Raw genomic sequence first — 13,268 nt, 5'->3', positions numbered from 1 at the left:
CCTTTCTCTTTAATTCCCCTCACTTTGTAATTTTTTTTCTACGAAGCTCGCGAAATAACTATAAGGAATGCTGTACTCAGAAGTGACACGAGGTCACGATAAAGTAGATATGAAAAATTAAAAGGGCAAAAATGCAGCAATTTCGCGGTAGACACTTTGTACGGATGAACGGAGAACTTTATCGCTAACCATTAACAACATAAACTCGCAACCGAGTTAATACCGCCACCGATAAGAAAATGATAATAACGAATTAATAACTACAGATAAGTGTGCCCATATTAAAAGCTGAATTTTAATGGAAACGAACACGCGGCTGGAATTTAGTGCACCCCAGAGATGTAGCCGCAATTTTATGCACATGCAGTCGCCTCGGATTATTTATTCACACCTTATATATGTATATATTCATTTGGAACAGAGCCAAAAAAGGTCCGCGAAGAAGGTACCCTTCCGAAATTAATTTATCCAATTACAATATTAATCTGAGTTAATCTGATGTATTATAATTCGATATGTTCAAATTATTTTTAAATTTATCAATTAATAATTATTGATTGACTATGAAGCAAAGAAATGGGTCGATAACATGAAATCAAAAGAAAAGCAATGTTTCCTTTAATGAAACATATATTTCCGCGAATCCTTTTTGCATCTCTTGAAAATCGCGTCGCTTCGTTTAAAAGCTCCGCGTATTATTTTTTCGCGCTGGATTTTACCACTGGTAATGCAAATGTTCTTAGATATACTGCGTGTTGCTCAACGCACGGGCGGGTAATCGAAATCATACGAGTTGTCGCGCCCCGGCGCGGCGGTGACGATAAAAGCGTGCCGTTAAACACTGGATTACAAATTAAGTGTGCGGACATTAGATCCTTGGCTAGTTGCCAATAATAAATATCCGGCGATCCCAGGGTGCGATTAACAATTTGAATCTCGTTTCTTGTTCCTTCGCAGACCTCGGATGGACGTAGGAAAAAAGAAACCCGAAGAGCGCAACTTAAAGTCGATCTGCGCAAGCACAGGTGCAAGGGACATAAATAGGAGAAGCTTGGACTGGTACGCGCACTTGTGCTTCAACTATCCTACTACCCGCGTCGTACTATCGCTCCGTGACGCGAATTTTTTTTGTTCATGCACAGCTATCCACTCCGTACGTTGTTCTGTTTGTTTTACAATTGGCCGAACGTCAGCCGATCTCGTTTGTCTACAGCTGCGTCTGGTGTTATCCTCATCGTTCTATTGGATTTCCGTAGCGTTTCCCGCTTCGAAAATCCAGCTCAGCTCAACCAGGTAAGCATAGTATCCTTTTGCCTTACGTTTATAACGCGATTAGAAATCAAATTTCTCAATTTCTAATGAAATAAAACGCTGATTTTTTAAAGAATAGATTTTTTTTTAATTAGACTAACTTTTTGAAATGATTCAACGATTAGACGTATTATGTATTACAATACATCGAAGTATACTATGAATATGAATATTGAAATGATTCACGAGCTTGTTTGTCTCATCTTTTCATATGCTTTGCTTTTTACTCAACTGCTTAGGTGCGAATCATTCGACTGAGGATCTATCGGTTCAGCCTGCGGGATTCTCGCAGGGTGACATCCTTTTCGTGTCATTGGATTTTCCTCGCGGTTGCCCCTTTGAGACGTTCCATCTCCCTTCAGCCCGGTTTACAGGTAAGGTTTTTACATTCCGTACTTAAACGAGAACATCGTGGACCATAATTGTACCATCGCTTTTGATCAAAGGAATTCAATCTTGAAATTTTTTATCGATACTTGCGGATAACAATGAGTGATAAAAATATGAGAGGAGTTTAGCACTGTCGAATGAGAAAGTATCATATACATGTACATTTATGACGGTACTTCCTATTAAACTAACTCGTTAGCGAGCTTGGAAAATGAAAGTGATTTTGAAATTACGGACACATTCCACTCAGTTCAAGAGTGGAATAGTTAATTAGCGACTGAGTTTATTAAAAACGAAATCGTATTGGTCACATTGCGGTGGTTGTTATTTCAAGGTTTCAATTATGGTCCTCGAGTTCGGGGATCACGCTGATTACGGCGGCGCGCAGGATGAAGTTAAAGCGCATTCGAAAATCCCGCATGCACGTAGAATAAACCTGAGGTTTTGAACGGGTTCTTGGAAGTAATTCATTTTTCCCAAGACATTCGGAAACTACGAAATTACCGAAATCGTAACTCAGCAGTTGATGAATGACGTGAATATTATTTATAATATTTTTCCTATAATAAGCATGTACATTTACTTTCAATGCACCCATTGCTTGTTTGTAATTAAAATAAACGGCAATCATTCATGAGGAAATTGTTTCATTTCATTTTTATGCGTCCTTATTCTCGTTTCACAAGGAAAGCTTAGTCTTGTTATATGAGATTAGAAACACGATAGCGACCCATGTCATCTTTAAACCGTTCGGACGAGGGTTAGAAAAAGCTAGGTAGGCGAATCTAGAAACACTTATCTAAGAAGTCTTAGCTGTTCGCAGAAAGCCCAATTATTTCGTCGAATCGCGAGCCTCGATCAAACGTTTAATCAATCCGCGGCGGGCCTCGTCTCCGGCACGAGACTGCGACACGTTCGGCCACCGTGGCGATAATCTTTCACCCAGATACAACGGTACGATAAAGCAACGCCACTTGGACGCTGTTTTTTATGCGGCTTATCAATTTAATCTCTCTTAATAATAGCCCTTTTCACCCCCTTTCACGGTTCCCTTTTCTCTCTTCGTTCGCTCGCCACAGTCACGATGGACAATATCGGTCGATGGCTCGACGTGTCACCCTGCGGGCTTTTCCTTCGACCCTTGCCATTGACCGTTTCATAACTAGTGAATCGAATCTCGGCAGCGCGCGGAATTAACGTGGGAATATACGTGAACCGAATCGACGACCGTTTGAATGCGTCGATGTTTTAATTACGAAATCTCTGCACATCCTCCCGGGTGGAAAAATAATAATTCCAACGGCCGTGGAAAACCTGCTCTCCCGTTCCACGAATGTCCACCCGAGGGACTCGGTCGGTTGTAAATCAGCTCTAACCGAGACGCGTACAACGGAGCCGCGATTTTGCCGCGTGAAAAATCCGTCCGAGCACCGAGTTAAAAGACGGACTGCTCTTTCGCAACGAGCAGACGAAACTTTACGAATTTTTCGCGAGATCCTACGAGATTTCCTGCAATCTTAAAATCGAGGGAAGGACGCGACGTTTCTTTGTTCCTTTCGTATTATGTAAATCCCAACGACCATCGTCCCGTTCTCGCTGATAATTTTTCATAAAAGAGAGCCGGAGATCGTTAGATCTTTATGCGTCCTGATGCATTAATCTTTTGTCCTGCAATAACGTGATATTACTTCGTCCTTCGTATTTGCTATTTCCATTGACTGTTACGGCACAAGTTAAAGTGAGAATTTTCAAGATAAATAGCTTCCAGAAATAATTCACTACTTAGAAGTAATAAACATTCTCCTCCATCTAACCCGAGGATAATTGTAACAGTGCATTCTAAGCGTTAATTCAGTAACTGCTGCATTAGAACTCAATTTTAGATTCTCCAATTTGCGAACCACTTAGCAAGATCGGTATTTCAGTAATATACCGCATGTGGCAAGTCCGAGCCCCGCGGATTACGAGGCGATCTCACGTATCGCGCCGATAGCTCAATTCATTTGCTTAGAACGTAGAAGAGTGTCTCTTGAACAGGATTACCCGCGTGTTTCCTGATAACTCGATGTATTAGCTAACCCCGGACGAAACACTTCATTATAAGCGAATGCTGTATTATCCATGGCCTGTTCCCTAAATCTGTTAGTACATTATTTAAACGGTTTTTCTCTCCCGTAGTACATCCCGCATTATCCTGCGTAATGGCGTGTATGCGCATAATACAAATTGCATAGAGCGTCTTTATAAAAATGCTTCTCTCAAGGAAAATTGCATCGGCGTATAATAAAATAAAAAGGAACGGGCACGTTTTCACAAACAGGATACTGTGAATACCGCACAGGTACTCGGCAAACCAACCATTTCCGAGGACGTTATTTACATTTTTTTACTCGAACGCAGCTCGGCGGTGGAATAATGATCGGTGAAACGAAGCAATTACTTTACGCAAATACGTTCGAAAATCGAGAGGGATCATAGAATCGTGTAGTGAGTGAAATTACTGCTCGGATGCGCTGCGACAGAGGGATTAATCGATTTTCAATTGCGTACCGCGTACGAAACATTAATGCAAGTAGTTGTTAAATTGTCCGATTTAAAACGAATTCGATTCGCGGGAAGATCGCGAAACGCGAGAGACTTCTTAAAAATACCCATTCCTTTCGATCATTCTTAATTCGCCCACGTACTATCTAAAAGGCTTTGGATCAACGATTTCCTCTTCCCATGTTGACAATATTGATCCGCAGTTAGCGTTTGGTAAACTCATTGAAAAACGAGCATGTAAAATTTCACGAAGACCTTTCTCGATTGTCCTTTTTACTCTCGAACATACTGGCAGTACGCTTAGTTGGCACATCACTCGCAGAATATTATATCCTTTAAAGAGAGCGCCTTCAATTATCGATTTTCCGAAGAGCTGCGCTGTAGCTGCTGGGGCGCTCAATCGGACGCACCGCGCTCCGTTGAGGAGACTCTTTTGCACATTTCATCCTTCGTTTGTATTCACATCCGTGTATCTTGTTTGGTTAAATTAGTAATACACACAGTGTTAGTCAATTAACTCGGAATGATAGAATCATAAGGATTTAAGCGAAAGAAGAGAGGCAACGGTGCGATAATAATATTGAAACATATTCGTTCTTCCGAGGGGTATTTATATTTGAATTCATGAAACACTCTCTTAATGTTGGTACAGATGGACTGATTGTATGTGTATTCACGATCGTGAGAATAATTGTATAATTGCCCTGCCCCTATGGGAATTGCATCCCGACTTCCGTAGGGAATGCGATTACAGTATTCATGGCGCGGAATAAACTATGCATATTCAGATTTGAGTTATTTGAAGGAATTTATATTATACATATAATTGACGAAACATCTATGCAGCGTTTAAATTATTAATAGCCTGGACAGGAGTTTTGTTTTTGTTCAAATCAAAAATAAAATCTACATGATTTTTCATCTGAATTGAGAAATGAGGAGTTGCGCCTAGTTTGAATATGGAAATTCAAATATTTCGCGGAGCATTTAACTGCTTTTTTACGAAGCTCGCGGCAGTTGGTCGGTTACTTCAAACTCATTTTTTTTCGATGCAAATCGGAGTTCAGGACACAGGAGCGTGTCAAGATCGTAGTGTTAAACAGAATTAATTGTTACTGGTATGTAGCTGTAGTTGTTAGATATAAAAAGTCCTGTAATTTCCTTCTAACTCCACTTGTTAAGAACATTTGACGATCGACGAAATAATTAATCAATTACTCTTGAAATATTCGAGATAGAAAAAAATTGTATACGGCCTTTTTTAGCGTCAATAATTAATTAATAAATAAAATTGTTTATTGCAAAGACTTTTTCTTCGTTTTTGGTTCTGCGATTTTATCATGCGCAAGAGTCAATTATTAGTACACCTTTTGACAGAGTGAACCTACTGTTCTTTTTTGTACTGTGGCTGAAGTTCCCTCTATTTACCAAAACGATTATGGTTGAGCGTCGTTTAGCTGCCGCGATCGGTACGACTGCACACTCGCAGTAATTGCATGTTCGAATATACAATTAAGGGATTTCATCTACGACACATTGTAGCTGGTGGACATTTTGTTAATTCTATTCGACTCGCTGTAACAGCCGAGGTTAACGAAAGGTCGGGCAGAAAATTACTCGGCCCGATGACTGGATGATGCTTATTAAATTAGACAACGTGCTCGATTACTATACTTCCTGCGTACAGCTTCCACGTAGTATTTCAGCATTTTTAATACCCCATAGATACCACTCGATACATTTTCATCTTATTGTCACATTAAATTCGTTATTTTCAAATTGCTACGTTTATGCATACGAAATCTCCCTTAAACGTAGCAAATGTACGATATCGAATATCTGTAATATTTATCAGCTACTCGTTTACCTTGCAAAATCATTCAATGTGTTCATAATCCTGAATAATAATTATCTGGATTATGAATATTAAAATCTGTAAATCCGTCGAGTGCTGCGTTTCATTTTTGAGTACTGGCTAATCGAAGATTACCAAACGTGTTCAATGTACAAATTTTATCATAATGGTCAATAATTATTTCGTAATAGCGCTTATGGAAATTACAATGCATACTATATTATCAGTCATGCTAGAATATGAATTACCATATAGTATATCTTTGATTCATAGTAATAAAAAATGTGAAAAGACATAATAATTGATTTTCATTAAAAATAAAAACTTTCGATATGCTTTCACGTAACATATAATCATTTTTACAAATATAAAATCGTTCCGGTAAAGCTCGGATAATCTCCGTCGCGGTAGACGTGTACGATGCTGTACCGGATAATAGGGATTGAAATGATTGACGGAAGGTTTTTTTCCTCCTGGTTGATAGCTAGCTTTTTTGTGAGAACGCGCAACATATGTTGAACGGAACGTTTGAGGTATCGAATAAACTTATTTTTAACAAATACTATCGAGCTCTAATGTTGCCATAAAGCGACGAGAAAATAAACCTGCCAGTCGACAGTGGCTATATTGCGTAAACATTCGAAACTGACGGTTTGAAAGCAATAACCGGTGTTATGAAACCGTTTCGTGAATCAAAAACGGATCCGATTTTACTGAAACGCGGGTTATCGTCTCTCGGAACTACCGTTTCGTGACTAACAGCTTCAGGCTACTTTGTTTATACACTCAAATTCTACAAGATTCAGTAAACTCTTCTCTAATCGAGTTTCGTAGGATATTATTTAGTCTAAATTTATTCATCATCTTGCATGTAAAATATGTAGCATGTAATTGTGTACTTCTTTAAAATTATTTATTTCAGACGTTGTTGGCTCGTAAAGAAATAATATTTGAAATAGTGAGAAATTGATAGAATTATATTAGCTCGTTCATGGAATGAAAACGATGTTTCCCAATACAAAACAATCCGATTATGTGGTATAGCAAGCTTTCTAGTCCTCCGTTAAATAGATCAGACTACTGCTTCTGGTATGACTTTCCAACGAAATGATCCCGTTCCTGAGGAAATACCTCGGGCGGATGGATGCTTCATTAATATTAGATTTGCACTGAATTATTGTTTTGTTGATCTTGTCATCAGCATGACCTAAATTGAACCTGCTAACACAAATTCGATAAAATCTGCGTTCATGCAACTTTCAAATGTTTCGAGAAGCTGAACGTGCATCAGCAGGAAACTTCCTTACGCGTCCGCAATATTTTATTCATAAATCAAAGAATGTTTCGTTGAAAGCGATCGATCTATCATCTATTTTGCAAATCATCACCAAGTGTTCCAATCCTGCCTTTAATTTTCTTATCGCATGATTATCAGCTCGATACTTAATACAAATTTATGTAGAGCAGAAAGGAAGTAGGATTCGAGCCGAGATAATTTTCACGGGAATAACCGAAGGAAAATCAAACACCGTCCCCTTTCGTTTCGCAAGAATTGTTTTTCGACAAGCGTTAATGAATTTTAATCAAGGAAGTTGAGAACACGGAAGAATCTCTGATGGTACGGCTAGTTCAAAAGCGATTTCGAATATTATCTCGCCGCGAAACAGCCTAGCTAAATTGTAACGCATGAGTAATTCTCGTAACCGAGCGAGTCTTCGCGCATATACCGAAAGCCTTTTTCCAAGAAATTGCCAACTTTCGTAAATCAGGTTACGAAACTTTTCAAAGTTCATGCCTTAGACCTGAGAGACTGGGTAATTCTCGAATACGGATCTCTTCGACGCACAGCGCAAATGTTATTCGCTCGAAAAATGCTTGCCATATTTATCTCATACGTCAGAACACATATTCCAATGTTCTCTTGAAGAAAATAGATCATCGATTTTTATACAAAATGAAATCCAGATTGACATTCAAAAATAATTTGTATTTTACTTTTAACTCTGCACAATTTGTCAAATTATAAGCGTATAGCTAATATAGGATGTGCAATTCGTCTTTAAATAAAAAAAAAAGCACGAAGTAACGGTGCTAAGCAATATGAGAGAATTTTTTTCATCTGAAGAACGATTTCGCTTTCTGTGAGGACAAGTAGGAAATCCCGTGGGCAACATTTTACGAGTGTGGACGAAATATGCCGCACCTGACCAGGCCGGCACGGGTGGCTCGATTTCTCGCGTGATGTATTGCCAGAGGGCGGCGAGAGATCGGGCTCCCATAAATTATCCGCGGTTTGCTGCCGCTGCTTTTCAACAAATGCTAGCTACTTGAGAAATCTTTGCCGGAACTCTAGTAGCTCACGCGGAGCTGATACTATTAACGTTGGCTAATACTTGAAGCCACTCTCACCTGTTCCCTCTGTTGTATTTTCACGGGGAAAAGCCCCGGTCACGAACGCGTTAACTGATGAAAGATCAATATGGGGCAACGATAACCGCGATGGTAAAAGTGGAGCAACTAAGAGTTGTATGAAACTTCCTTTTCGTTTTACGATAATCATTGCGTCTCGCTATATTTTAATCAGTCTATTATATAAAATGAAAACGTTTGCATGTTAGCAGTAATCTAAAACTCAGTTTAATATTATTTATCGCGCCTATTTCGAATACACGTTTATTCTACCTTTCAGCAGCCTGACACCAAAATCTGTATGTATGTATATTATACGTAGCCCGCGACACTTTCAACAGAAGGCACGTGGTTGGGTGGTGGCAATTCGCGATGAACGACGCCGCAGGGAGCCGTATAAACGCCGTAGCCCACGTCTAAACGGCGAATCGCGTTGATTGGCGAAACTACACGACTCGTTCAACTTCGGTGAAAAAACGTAATTGCGTTATTTTGTTCTGTCAGCCCTTCTAAATGCTTCCTTTTCAACTTTCGAGAAAGCAAAACCCTGCATCGCGTGAATACCACTATTGCTGCTGCTTTGTGCGGTTCGGAATTGCTTCGGAAAATGCATTGTATAGAAGTTACTTCTTGATATCGATGAAACGTGCGGAATAAAAACGACGCAAGAAATATTTCCTATAATTCCATTTCATATTCATATTTATGAGCAATAATAGTCGAGAATATAGAAATTCAATGTTTTTTGTAATTATATAGAAAGATAAAATAAGTGTGTCTGTTATCGTACTCGAAATAAGAAAATCTGCAAACTTTTAAATACTCTCGATAATAATTAGTCCGCGTCATACGAGAAGTTCATAAAACGTTTTTCTGAGTCAGAGAAAATAATCACTTGTGGAAGTTGCATACGTTTAATTAAGAGACCATTGAAAGTTTCCATGAGACCAGAATTTTAAACATTGAAGAGATTTGGCAAGATAGATGGCAAAGTAGCAGCAAGTAATAATGAGAACTTTCGAACTAATGATTGTGTATCAAAGAATAATTCTCTTATTAATATTCACAGAGCTCTTTTTACTTCGGTACAGTTCTGAAAAAGTTTATTTCGAAGGTTTTCGCAAGGCGAGGAACTTCGCACTTGAAATAATCAACTTAAACGCGGACGTATGTCTCCGTTCTCTAAAAACTAATTCTCCGAGATAACTTCCCTTAAAAAATAGTCAACGTTGAAAGTTACTTCCACAATTCAGTATTACTCCACTTGCATTCATTTTCAAACATTTAACCCATTACGTAGGAGTTTTGAAAAATGCGATTTTATATCTCATGGAAAAATTGTGAAACGTTCATATTTTATTTTAATTAATTGCATACTGTGGGACAAAATGTTCGCCTAAATCACGGTTGCCTTTCAAAGTGTGTTTTATTCGGCTCGATAAGGCGAGCAACACGTGTTCCATTTCACTCCTCTATCCGCGCACGAGCCATGAGCCAGCCTTTACTGTCTGCTCGAGATACACATCAGTCACTTATGGCAAATGTAGTTAGGTAGAATGGTTCGAAAAACCATGATTGATCACCGATTTTTGCATTGCGAGAGTACAGTTCTATCAACGAGAACAGTAATGGTATAAAACCGTGTAACATTATCTATAGTATAGAAATTACATTAATGGTCTCTCCGTTTGAGAACATGGATTTCGCATTTGCAAGAGAATAGAAATGCAGAGATAAATTCACATATACTCTTTTCTTACTATATGAATCACTAAATATATTCGCATATCTGAATGCTCATATAAAAATCGGAATTTGTAAATTGGTATTATAAGTGCTCGCACTTTGCAGTACTCGTTAAAATTATCTGTTCGAAGCGAAATTGCATTAGAACAAATGTTTACACGAGCTAGTGTACGTCGAAACGTTCGGCGACGGTAATCCAAAACTACATCTCGTTAGTAGTTTCAGTTTAATCCGAGTTTGGATCTGTTCGGTTTATCATTTCCCTCTAATATTCAACGCAATGGGGCATAAACAACCTGTCCTTTCTTGACCATGTCCAAACGATAATTGCGGCACCTAATGAAAACTTGCTTCTTGCTCAACGCTTTTAGCAAATACGATCGCCATCGTTTGTCCGATTAAACGTTCCCAAAAATTAATAATGTTAATTGGCTTCAATCTTAAACCCTATGAAGCATAAGAAATTATCAGAAAAATCTATGAAACATAGTCGGTTATGATAGTACAAAGAGAAGGTGCAACGTGTCAGAGACGTTTAAAAGTTAATGCAATTTAACGTTCGGCCAGATGAACTAATAACCAGTGACGTTTAGATTATACGATCTGAACTAATCAAACTCTGCGATTGCTTGGCTGAGAACGGTTTAGGAAATTTAAGCTACTCTGAAGTTTACTTATCTTCTGCGTGATTTGCGCGACTCCACGGTTAATGGTGCATCTACTATGCTACTCGAGGACGGTGTTTGTACGTATTGCTTCCTATCAAACGATACCGGAACGTGATGAAAATTTGTCGATACTGGTTTTAGGTTTACCCTCCCGCTTCGTGTTTTCTAGTTTGACTCTCAGTCTTACTATCGGGAAAGGTTGATGACGAGTAAAATGGAGCGCATATAGTCGCACCTTATTCCTATATTTCTTCTATCAACTGTGTACATACATGCCCGTAAACTATAATATACGATACGAACAAGTACGACGAAGAAATACGTGACATTATTATATATGGGATGAAGTTCAACAGATGAAAGTGGTCCTTATAAACACACCTTTCAGGATATTTTGCTAGTGACAAGAGAGTTTTATAGACGCCCCTATAACACTTCGCTTTATACCGGCAGCTCGCGGACATGATTTATGCATGATGATACTTGCCCTTATTTTCCTCACATTTTTCAGAATCTCTTCCGTATTTTTCATGCTAAGCAGACTAAGCGTACTTCAATTTTTAACCCGTTCAAAGCTGAATGGTTTAATTAATAGTTCGAAGCGTCGTTCACTTTGTATTAAAGAATCTGTCTATAAATATCAGGTTTATCTATTTTTTTCTGCTTCTGTCAATTACACAAGAGAAAATTTATTTCCGCATTGTTCGATCAAGAGAGACGGGCAAATAATGACAGACAATTTTCAAGTTTTATTACCAATTGATATCGAACATAATATAGATACGAAGAAGCAGGCGCGCGTGATAAGAAGCAACTTGGTGACCTGTTGATACAACCATTATCTCGGTTAAACTTACGGAAAGGTACTTGAAAGTTTGCACGAAAAAAAGCAGAAGTTCTTCCAACGGTTGGAGTCTGGAGCTTCTGACGATCATTTCCTACTTGTACATTAACGCCTAAAGCAATCCTCTCATTAGGGTAGATCGTCGTAGCATAGCTGCTCTTACGAGCTTTCATTTAAAGCGGAATAGCTGCACCGCACTTAATCCAAGTCGTTTACTGCTAAACAGGTTGCATTCCCTTTACTTCTAGCTATTTTACGTTCGTCAAGCAAATTTTCACGTTAGATTAGATTAGATCATCATATTGAATAATAGGAGATTCTAAGGATTCATGGATTTACAATTAATAATTGATTTCATGTGTTACTGTTTGTTCGTTCTTAGAAATTCGGAGAACGATTCAATTCAACTGTTGGTCGTGTCATCAGGCAGAGATAATTGTCCGCCTTCGGTGAACGTGCAAATTGTCGATTGTAGAAGTATCGCACACGCAGCCCGGTAAGTAACTTTACGCAGTAATAAATATTAAACGTAATTGTTTTCAAGCGAAATAGTTAGTGTAGTTAGGGCGGAGATAATTAATCAACGCTACTAATTACCGAAATTAAGCGTATCGGATGACCGTTGGACGCGGTGTTCGGGAAAAGGGTTAAGCTCTCATTGCATTCGACTCTGGGTTATACGTTTAAAATAGGTCCAAAGAATTTTGATACCCGTGCACATTTATCGCCGCGTTCGTCGGGCTTGCGTTATCGATCCGCGGCGTTTAATTATATTTTTAAACTACGATGTGCACCAAGTCATTAATGCAGTATAAACTTTTCACCGTCACTGGATACCTGGAACCGTGAAGTGTGAAATATCGGCATTGTTCAGATCTCTCTCTCTCTCTCTCTCTCTCTCTCTTTCCCCTCTTAAGTAACAACGCAAACCGATAGCTATTAAAAAAAAATGAGGTTGAAAAGTGGAATTCGATACTTATTATTCAACTACTCGTACATCGTACACCGCGTTTCGGAGAGTTGAGTAAAATCCTCGATAAATTCTTTCTACTATGTTCGATAATTATTCCAGTGTAAAATCTTCGGCAATTGTTTGATCTAGCTTCTGTTGGGAACAATGAACCGCACAGTACGTTTTATTGCTTTCTGCGAATTATCACTGGCCGTATTAAATTCACTCGCCAAATGATTTTATTTGCCGCCGATTAAGCTTATTACCGTAATGCGTTTACACGGTCCGCGGGGATAATACATTTTAATCCAATCGAACGATTGATTTCCGAACGAACTAACTCCAGTCGCTGTTCACCGCGAATTATACCGAAATCACGACTTATGTTAGAATTGTCAGAACTTCTGCTTATTGAAATATTTTCGTTGCTCTACCATTTCATATCCGAGCCGTTCAGTCAAACTGCACGCAGTTTCCTATATTCAATGGTCTTTTTTTAAAAACAGTTTCAAGATTCAAAATAATTCCTTCTTGCTCTAAAATTCATTC

The 13,268-nt window shown here is 38.7% G+C and overlaps 1 protein-coding gene across 4 annotated transcripts in view; it reads left to right on the top strand.

Moving 5' to 3' along the window:
• The first annotated feature begins 1,053 nt into the window (after nucleotides 1–1,053).
• The window catches only part of Scp2 (Sarcoplasmic calcium-binding protein 2), a 38,869-nt gene continuing 26,654 nt past the window's right edge, over nucleotides 1,054–13,268 (top strand). Inside the window, exons 1-2 of one of the 4 annotated variants that reach the window (XM_018027771.2) lie at nucleotides 1,054–1,293; nucleotides 1,551–1,685. In XM_018027771.2, the coding sequence (XP_017883260.1) occupies nucleotides 1,135–1,293; nucleotides 1,551–1,685 (294 nt within the window). In that variant the 5' untranslated portion in view covers nucleotides 1,054–1,134. Of the gene's footprint in view, nucleotides 1,294–1,550; nucleotides 1,686–8,861; nucleotides 8,988–12,149; nucleotides 12,264–13,268 lie in introns of those variants that run through there. The other 3 variants (XM_018027773.2, XM_018027772.2, XM_018027774.2) reach the window with 3 other exon arrangements.

This window comes from Ceratina calcarata, unplaced genomic scaffold, assembly GCF_001652005.2.
Source record: "Ceratina calcarata isolate Rehan_Ccalc_2016 unplaced genomic scaffold, ASM165200v1 scaffold43, whole genome shotgun sequence".
Taxonomy (NCBI): domain Eukaryota; kingdom Metazoa; phylum Arthropoda; class Insecta; order Hymenoptera; family Apidae; genus Ceratina; species Ceratina calcarata.
This window is presented reverse-complemented; position numbering and strand designations above follow the sequence as displayed.